Source organism: Triticum aestivum, chromosome 4D (assembly GCF_018294505.1).
Source record: "Triticum aestivum cultivar Chinese Spring chromosome 4D, IWGSC CS RefSeq v2.1, whole genome shotgun sequence".
Lineage (NCBI taxonomy): Eukaryota > Viridiplantae > Streptophyta > Magnoliopsida > Poales > Poaceae > Triticum > Triticum aestivum.
Window position 1 is genome coordinate 8,014,518 of NC_057805.1, and position 10,439 is coordinate 8,024,956.

At 47.2% G+C, this 10,439-nt stretch overlaps 1 protein-coding gene across 1 annotated transcript; it reads left to right on the top strand.

Moving 5' to 3' along the window:
* Nucleotides 1–4,020: 4,020 nt before the first annotated feature.
* On the top strand, nt 4,021–5,063 carry LOC123095660 (glycine-rich RNA-binding protein blt801). Its single transcript, XM_044517197.1, has 2 exons — nt 4,021–4,321; nt 4,444–5,063. The coding sequence occupies exons 1-2, from the start codon at nt 4,214–4,216 to the stop codon at nt 4,834–4,836; spliced, it is 501 nt and encodes a 166-aa protein (XP_044373132.1). The 5' UTR covers nt 4,021–4,213; the 3' UTR covers nt 4,837–5,063.
* Nucleotides 5,064–10,439: the final 5,376 nt, after the last annotated feature.

Below are 10,439 nucleotides of genomic sequence, written 5' to 3' on the forward strand. Positions count from 1 at the left end.
GCGGCTGCACTTTCACCGACGCGACTCCCGACGCCCCCCTGTAGGCCCCGCCGCTACCTCGTTGCCTCCACTACCCTCCGTCGCCCTTCTGCCCGACGTCCAGCCCTTTCTGCCCCGGCCCCCGTCGCTGGAATTAGGTGAACCGCCGTCGTCGTCGCCATTGTTGTTGATTCGTCGGATTGTTTCTTTTCTTGTTCTTTTCTGTCGGCCGCCGCATCTCACATTGATTGCACACCATTGTAGGCCATTCCCTCTCGTCGTCGCCGCCTTGTTTGGTCAGAACAACACCGGTCGGCCAGTGCACCACCACCGCACTGCAAGTGTTCGACGAATTGGCTAGGTGAGTTTTTCGATCGTGTCTTTGTGAACCGAGCCGTTTGGATTGAACCAAGCCGTTTGAATTGTAGATGAAGAGGTTGATGGAGATGGCTCTAGAGGACTCATCATCATCTGAAGAGGAAGAAGATGACGATTCTTCAGATGACGATGACTTTGACACTGTTTTAGGCATGATTTTCAATGATGATGTTCGGCGACCGAGGAGAGGATCACATTTTGGCCGCATACACATCAACCATGATAGAGCGGAGGGTCATGCGAAGATCATGAGAGACTACTTTGACACAAAGCCAACCTATCCGGAGAAGTACATTCGTCGGCGCTTTCGAATGCACACAAGTCTTTTCTCACCATTTGCAAAAGCCGTTGAGAGATACGATGATTGGTTCAAGCTTCAGAGAAATGCATATGGAGAGATAAGTGCAAGCCCTCTAATTAAATGCATTGCGGTTGTTCGAGTCTTGGCATATGGGTGTTCGGCCGATGCAATGGATGACTATGTCCGCATTGGTGAAGACACAATCTTGGAGTGTGTACGAAGATTCACTAAAGCAGTGATCGTTGTCTTTGGCCCGAAGTACTTGAGAGTACCCATCGAGGAAGACACCCAGAGGCTGATGGCTAAGAGTAAGAGGATGGCCAGGGATGCTTGGATCGGTTGACTATATGCATTGGACATGGAAGAATTATCCTGTAGGGTGGAAGGTTCAGTACAAAGGCCACTACGACGATCCAACGATCATTCTTGAGGCAGCTGCATCGAAGGATCTTTGGATATGACATTCATTCTTTGGTTTACCTGGCTCTCACAATGACTTGAATGTGTTGTCGAGATCACCTTTTTTTTCTCGTCTTATTAAAGATGAAACTCCTACTTACAACTACTCGGTCAACGGGCACCCCTACTCAATGGGTTACTACCTTGCGGATGGCATCTATACAGCATGAGTCACCTTGGTCAAAACAATTCCGCGTCCAAAATGTAACAAAAACATTCACTTTGCCCAATGTCAAGAAGCTGCTAGGAAAGATGTTGAGAGAGCCTTCGGTGTGCTTCAGAAGCGTTTTGCAATTGTTCGTGGCACTACCGAGTACTGGAACTCCAAGGTTCTATGGCGGATCATGACTTATTGCATCATCTTGCATAACATGATCATTGAAGACGAGAGAGATATGCTTGAGAACTTTCGGTACATCACCAATGGGACTCCGGTTGAGCCAGAGTATGATACGAACATGATCTTGGCATTCCTTGAGGAGCATCAACCGTCAAGTTCATTCTCAGCTCCAACAAGATCTTGCTGAGCATCACTGACGATGTCTTAGTGATTCCTAGTTGTTCTATCACATGCTAATTTGCTACATTCGAACCATTCAGCGTGTTTAAATTTGAATAATCTGGATTGTAAATTTTGAATTCGGTTTGTAAACTATATTGGTGATTTGCATGAACATTCGAATTTATGTATAGTTTCTATATGTACGCTAATATGTAGTTGCAATTTATACTAGAAATGCAAAGTTCAGAAAAACAAAATTTCACTCTGTTAAATATAGGGGATCGGCTAGGTCCGGCCAAAACTTAGTGGACCGGGTAGAGTTGCCCTAAGTACTATATTTCATATTTCTTCATGGAAAAACCTATATATCATATCTGTAGAGGCAATTATTACCTTAAATGTCTACGGAGGCATCCTCAAACTTAGATGTCCGAGACTTCTTGAAATATTACCTTGGGGTGTCTTTGGCATCCCCAATCTTTAGCTCCTGTATCTCCTTTATTCTTCTCATATGATAGTCTCCCCTCAATTTTATAAACTCCAGTTACACAAAACTTCGCAACAACTTGTGAGATACATTAGTATAAATAAATTCAAAACTTTTAACATTCCTTGATGTAACAAATTATTATTTTTATAGTAACATCAAATACTAAATGTCTACAAATTCCTAACATATTTATCCCCAAATAGAACATTAAAGTAGCAAACAATGCAACTATAACAACAACCTGTCTAAACAAGACAATCTGTATAGGTGGAATTCTTAACATACTTCAGTAAATCTATAAATTCTAAAATAATACCACGTAACAGAGAAAATAATTGCTTACAGTATAATTTTTTTAGCCTTTTATCATGTTTTAAATATCCAGGGATATTCAGGACATCACAAGAAACTTTCTGTTTTTAAACAACAAGTCATAAACTTGCAAACTGAGCATGATAAAGGCTAAACCTGGCACTTTGATGATATCAAATATACAAAACACCGTCACTACAATAGCATTAATCATGTAAACACACAAAAAGCAAGAAGATAAATATTTGGGTGTCTCCCAACAAGCGCTTTTTTAATGCCTTTTAGCTAGGCATGAAGGATTGCTTCTCGTTTTCTCATCATCACTTTCTGAAAGTTCCCTCGGTGAGAAAGTTGCCCTTTTCTCTTATAATGTTATCCTAATCATAACACTTCAAGGTATGAAATCAGTTTTTAGTTGACTAATAATAGGATGCTCACTAATCATTTTTAGTTCAACTTCTCCTTAGAAGATGATGAATTAGATTGTTGTACCTTAGGAACATAAATAAACATCAGACTTTTGTCTATAGTGTAACTCCTATTAACTTTTATTGAAACAATAGTTGTCCGCAAAGTGTCTATCACTTCTGCTAACTTATCTATTCTTGAGGGTTGATGATCTATTTTGTGTAGGTTGAAACTCTTGTTCTAAATATTTCATTATCTTAAGAGCCTCACCTACTGGGGATCCAAGTGACAATTAATATTGGATCGGAGGGAGTAGCACCATTATGTAAATTGTCATATTATTCTCTATGATATCCAATCTCCTCACGAGGTGTTCAAGAGTAACTTTAGATTCATCGGTTGTTTATTGGTGGTGATCCTACTACACTTTCTATAGCATTAAAGGCATCAAGAGTATTGCTACTCAAAAAGCTACCTCCCATTTTTTTAATTTTTTTGGATTAGTTTGAATTACTCAAAAAGCTACCTCCCGTTATAATGTCAAGCAGGAATCTATTCCATAAAGTTGCACCAATGTAAAAATTCCTAATGAGCACCATAGTAGATTTTTATGGATTGTATACCAAGAATCTTTTAAACTTTCACCACCCCTTTGTTTAAAGTGAAGGGCTTCTAACTCAGGAGAAGTACCTGAAATTGAAGAACTAGACATGATATAACGAGCTAAAACAAAAATTACTACTTGCTGCAATTTTTGTGTGTGTGTGTTTTTATGATGTTATTGAAAAAAGCAGAAAAGCAAAATAATAAGCAACAAAAAGTAACCAAGCAAAATTCTGCAGCCTTGTTCAGAAAATAATGTTACATAGGAGTATTACCAAAGAAAGGAAAACTGCATTTCACTCCAAGTGTGCACTAGTACCCCGGAAATATCTGCCGACGTGCCGCGTGATTGGTCCACACCAGGCCCGGCGCGTCAGGACCGATCGGGGCGGGGTTGGTGGCGGCGCGAGAATCGAAAACCCTAGACGCTCCCCGTCCGAAAATATCTCCCCCCGCGCGAGCGAGTCAGGAGGGGCGACCCAATCGTGCGTGGGCTGGCCCAGAAAGCCAGAGAGCCGCTCCTCGAGCCCATCGCGCGAAAATATCTCGCCCCAGCCAGCCAGATCGCCCGATCCTTATCCCGCGACGCGCCCGCGCGCCGTCCGATCGGATCACGACGGCCGGCGCGGCGCCGCGCGCGCTATAAAAGGGGCGGGTAGGGCAACCTTGACTCCTCGTGCTTTCTCAGGGGTTGGCTTCTCCTCCCCACTCAGTCCTCGGTTCCCGGTCCGGTTCGGTTCCGTTCGGTTCGTTAGGGTTTAGTAGCGGGGAAGAGGAAGGCATGGCGGACGTCGAGTACCGCTGCTTCGTGGGCGGCCTCGCCTGGGCCACCGACGACCAGTCCCTCCAGAACGCCTTCTCCAAGTACGGCGACGTCATCGACTCCAAGGTACCGATCCCCCGTCTCCTCCCCCGATCCGCCCGATAGATCTCTAAATTCGTAGGTGGATCTGTGGTGTTGTGCTTGCGGAACCCTGGATCTGACGGGTTTGGTGTGTTTTGGCGGTGCAGATCATCACTGACAGGGAGACGGGCCGTTCCCGCGGGTTCGGGTTCGTCACCTTCGCGTCGGACGAGGCGATGCGCCAGGCGATCGAGGCCATGAACGGCCAGGACCTGGACGGCCGCAACATCACCGTCAACGAGGCCCAGTCCCGCCGCTCCGGCGGAGGCGGCGGCGGCTTCGGCGGCGGCGGCGGCGGCGGCGGCTACGGCGGCCAGCGTCGTGAAGGAGGAGGCGGCGGCGGCTACGGCGGCGGCGGCGGTGGCTACGGAGGTGGCCGCAGCGGCGGCGGCGGTGGCTACGGCAGCCGTGAGGGCGGCGGCGGCTACGGCAGCGGCGGCGGCGGCGGCGGCTACGGCGGCAGCCGCGGCGGCTCCGGCGGCGGCAACTGGAGGGAGTGAATGGTGGGGCCGCTCGCTGGCCAGTTATCCTAGTTACCGATCCTTTTTTTACCTGTCTACCAAAAGTGTTATCGCTCGCCTCCCGAGTACCCTAGATCTCGCTCCATCGCGTAGGTTCCGAGATGTTCTGGCTACCGTTAGATGTGACGCCGCTACCGTTCCGTGTTACCTGTTCCGTCCCCGTTGGCTATGAATGAAATGAAAAATCAGAGCAAAGTTTGTTCGCATATGATGCTTCTCGCGGAAGTGCAAGTTTGTTCCTTTTTCTGTTTGTGCCGTGAACGCTTTACCTTGCCGCTGGATGATATTTTGCTGCACCCACTAGGGCCATGTTTTGGTGCAGATTCGGTAGCCCCTGAATTCGATTGGCACGACCGGGGCGTGCTCCTCCTTGTTAATGTTCCCCAGTATTGTTTAAATTCTCTTCGTTCATGTTTCCCGAATTTGTTGTTGGATGTATCCAGACGAATCTAACAAATTTTGGCCGGAGGTAATTTGCCTGTGCCATCTTCCGTCCACCCCTTCCAGATTCAGAGCAAAATGTTAGATTTCTTGCGACACAGGGTTTAATTGATTCGTGTTTGTGCGTGTCTGTTTGTGTTTTACATAGAGGGCACACATGATTTCTAATTGAAGTATTCAGTATAAGGATTTCTGATACTTCAGTCATAGTGCAACCTTGTTTAGTCATCAGTGATCAACATCAGATTCATCAGATCAACTATTTGGACAAGGAGCATGCTCCAATAGAAGTAGTGTTTGAATACGTGGACCTCAAAATTTGTTGGGTGCTAAATATCTGGATATGAGATGACTTGAAAATGGACAACTACGACTGGTCCAGTACGCATGAGAGCTCAACGCTTACTTTAGATGTTTACTTTTGAGAGTAAAACTGAGGGTGGTCGTACTCTTGCCACCGTCTCCACCGGCCAGCTGCCGGCGTCCCCGGCGTCGACGCCTACACCCTTGACGGGGCCAGGTCAGGTGGCCACTCCCGTGCGTTCTGGTTGGGGGGGCTGGCTTGGATGCTTCGGAAGGAAGCTCGTGGGGAAACATTGGGAGACTGGCACCGGGCGCCGCCGCTCGCCATCTTCAAATGCCTTCCGTCGGCCCGGTTCCAATGCTCGGCTGGCTCCGGGATCGATCCTTTCGGTGGCTCGTCAAAGGTCATCATGCCCGTTCTTGCAGGGACCCAATTCGGTGCACAGGATGCCTTCGTTTCGGCCACAAAGTGCGTTTTTGTCATGCTCAACACTGCTCCGATCTAACTACGAAGCCGCGTCGTGATGCTGCAACACCTACCCAACCGCCTGCATCGGAGGTTGATGCAAGACCAGTTGATGTGCAATTGCAACCCATCCTAGCGGAGGAGACCGAGCTACTTCGCACTGAGCTGCGCGATTGCCTTGCGCGAGTTGGGAGTGTTTTGTGGAGAGCGGAGGCTGCTCTCGCTGAACTAGAGGTTGTGCCGGTTGTGTCCTCGCTTCCTGAGCTTCAGATTGGGTCTCCTGTTGGGGAGGAAGCAAGCCTCTATGGACATTTCTCCCCTGGTGCTACATCATGTTCGCCGATGCCTGTGCTGCTCACTGACCCTGGGTATGTAGTCATCGGTGAGGTCATGGCTCCAGTGCTGCAAATTATGCCTGAGCTACAGGAGCGTTGTGGGGAGCCTACTTCACCTCTTTCAATGGTGCTTCCGAAGGAGATGTGATGGGTGGTGTCTGTGGGTGGCGAGGCTGATGAGGTAGGTGCGATGGCACCTATCTCTGGGGCGCAACTACAGGGTTTGCCTCTGCCATGTGTGCAACCGAAGGCGCCTGAGTCCATCGTGTTGGTGGTACCCGTGGCTGAGCATGTTAATGCAGTGGTGTCTGTGAGGGACAAGGTTGATGAGATTCTATTTGAGATATAGGTCAGCAGCTTACTCACACGTTTGGAGGCGGTCAACCCTGGATCTGGCAAGATGATTATGGAGAAGGCTCTCAAGAGCAAAACTAAGAAGAGTGGTGCCACAAGAAAGGCGTCTGTAGCTGCTTGATGGATGATTATCAGTCTATTGGGCGGTCCATATGGCCTGGCGTGGGTTTGGAGGTGTTTGTGGACTTCGGCGGAGGTGCTCTCGTTAGGGGTTTCTTTGCGATGTACTCCCTCCGTCCTAAAATGTAAGACATTTTTGAGACTTAGTCTAAGCCTAAAAAATGTCTTATATTTCGGGACAAAGGGACTAGTAGTTTGGAGGTTGATGGTCGTTACGTGTTGGGTGTCTTTGTAGGACTGATAGTGCGCTTCTGGAGTTGCATGTTTTGTGAGTAGTCCGCATGTTGTTGGTTTGTATCGGTTTTCCGTTAATTAACTGGGCAATTCTCTTCTGCTTAATTAATCGATGAGGCAAATCTTTTGCCTCCGTTTCAAAAAAAAATTCCTTTTGGGAAGATTCAATCCAAGTACTCCTAGTAAACGAAACTGGAATCCACTTGTATACTCTTACTAACACCCATTGGCATTTTTCCTTGAGAATTTGAGATCATGATTAGTACTCCGTCCGTCCCATAATATAAGACCATCTAACAAGATATCTGTTTTCAAATTTCCAGCTAATTAGGCTATAGCTCATTGCCAAACATCCTTGTTTTACCATGCCATTTCAACATTTCAATGCTCACATTCACATATTCGTGAAATATAAACAATCTGGAAATGCTGAAGGTCATAAAACATCACTCTCTTGGTGCCCCAGAAGTAGTACCTATTCCTTCAAGAGAGTATGGAGTTCAGCACGGCAATCATCAAGCCTACGAATATCCAAACTATCAAGCACCCAAACTAGTCCACCAGTCTGCTCAAAGTAATTCCTCCAATAAGACCGGATAGTCTTCTGCCCCCCCAACATCCCATATGTTCAAGGAGTATCTCTCAAAGTACCAAACATACATAACTAGTTTTACCTGCAAACGTCCCATATGTTCAAGGAGTATCTCTCAAAGTACCAAACATAAATCATTAGTTTTGCCTGCAGTAAGGTGATATTCTTGGTTCGTCATGACATTTTGCAGAACCTCCCCTGACCTTTTTGGTAATCAACTCGCAGTTTTGGCCTGACCAAAAATTAGGCATCACCATGAGCGATCGAACTGCGGACCTGCATCCAACACCAAAGGCTACGGCCCACAGAGCGACCTCATAGTTGTGCGTATAAGGGAGGATTTGTTAACCTATTACATAGTCCCACCTCACTTCCTTGCACTTCACTCCACCAATTTATATACGATCTGGCTCTCAAGGAAAGAGCCTCTTTCCCAGCCGCTGCTAGGGTTCCTCCTACCTCTCGCATGCGCTAGTCTGCCTGGCCATGGTGATGTGGTGAATCGATCTTAGCCCTTGCCGGTTGGAGGGCTTCATTTCTAGATGCTTTTTTTGAGTTTTCTTAGGGATTCTGTCCTGCTCAGAAAGATGAGGCGGCGATGGCTCTCTGGAGATGGAATAAGATACTCCCCGCCTAGCCCCTGTCCCGGTGGTGCTTCTAGAGTCATCGGAGGATGTGTGGAGGTTTGTCTTCGGCGGATCTCGTGGTATTCGGTCGACGTTTGTCTTCGATGGATCCATGTGGATCCGGTATTTGTTTGTGTGTCTACATGTTGGATCGTTATGATTTAAGCTTCTCTTCAACGACGGCGATTGCTGTTCTAGTGCGTTGGTCCTATAGGGCCTTAGCAGGACGACTTTCCGACTGTCTACTACAACAATTTTGCCCGGCTCTAGGGAGGGAGGGGCGATGATGACGGGGCGTCTTCGGCTTGCTTCCGTTCTTGTAGTTGTCGCTAGGTGGTCTAAGGATCTGGATGTAATTTTATTATTTTTGGTATTCATTATACTATCATGATTGATGATGAATAGATTGGAAGTTTCTCCGCAAAAAAAAAATTGTATACGTCTATGATCTAAAATTAATAAGCCACCTCAAGAATCAAAGCAGAGGATAAGGAGTCTGTCCCCTTTGCTCACAAATATGAGCAGGAAGGAAAGGTACTAAAAGAAGGAACAAACTCAGCCATGCCCCAGGAAGAAAAATAGTTAAAGAAGGAATAAACTCTGCTTTGCCTCTGAAAACAAATAATTTGAAAGAAGGAATAAACTGTGCTTTGCCTTGGAAAGAAAATAATTTGAAAGAAGGAATAAAGTCCCGGTCCTGCCTCAAGAAGGAAGAACTAAAAAGGAGGAATAAACTCTTGGTGGTGCCCCGAGAAGGAAAATAATTTAAAAGGAGGAATAAACTCTTGATGGTGCCCTGAGAAGGAAAAGAATTCGAAGGGAGGAATAAATTCTCGACTGGGCTTAAGGAAGAAAAAGAATTTCAAAGGAGGAATACAACTCTCGGTTGTGCCTCATGAGAAGGGCATGAATTAGAAGAAGGAATAAGCATGAAGTGGTTCAGTGGGAGGTGTTGGGGAACGTAGTAATTTCAAAAAAATTCCCACGCACACGCAAGATCATGGTGATGCATAGCAACGAGAGGGGGGAGTGTTGTCCACGTACCCTCGTAGACCGACAGCGGAAGCGTTGTCGTACGTCTTCACGATCCGACCGATCAAGTACCGAACGCACGGCACCTCCGAAGTTCTACACACGTTCAGCTCGATGACGTCCCTCGAACTCCGATCCAGCCGAGTGTTGAGGGAGAGTTTCGTCAGCACGACGACGTGGTGACGATGATGATGTTCCACCGACGCAGGGCTTCGCCTAAGCTCCGCGACGGTATTATCGAGGTGTAATCTGGTGGAGGGGGGCACCGCACATGGCTAAAATATCGTATATCAAAGTGTGTCCATGGGGTGCCCCCTGCCCCCGTATATAAAGGAGCAAGGGAGGAGGAGGCCGGCCCTAGGAGGGGGCGCACCAAGTGTGGAGTCCTACTAGGACTCCCTAGTCCTAGTAGGATTCCACCTCCCATATGGAATAGGAAAAGAGGAAGGGAAAAAGAGAAGGAAGGAAGGGGGCGCCCCCCTTCCCTAGTCCAATTCGGACCAGACCAAGGGGAGGGGTGCGGCCACCCTTGAGGCCCTTTTCCTTCTTTTCCGTATGGCCCAATAAGGCCCAATACGTATTCCAGTAACTCTCCGGTACTCCGAAAAATACCCGATTCCGAAGTCCGAATATAGTCGTCCAATATATCGATCTTTACGTCTCGACCATTTCGAGACTCCTCGTCATGTCCCCGATCTCATCCGGGACTCCGAACTCCTTCGGTACATCAACATACATAAACTCATAATAAAACTGTCATCGTAACTTTAAGCGTGCGGACCCTTTGGGTTCGAGAACTATGTAGACATGACCGAGACACCTCTCCGGTCAATAACCAATAGCGGGACCTGGATGCCCATATTGGCTCCCACATATTCTACGAAGATCTTTATCGGTCAGACCGCATAACAACATACGTTGTTCCCTTTGTCATCGGTATGTTACTTACCCGAGATTCGATCGTCGGTATCTCGATACCTAGTTCAATCTCGTTACCGGCAAGTCTCTTTACTCGTTCCGTAATACATCATCCCGCAACTAACTCATTAGTCACAATGCTTGCAAGGCTTATAGTGATG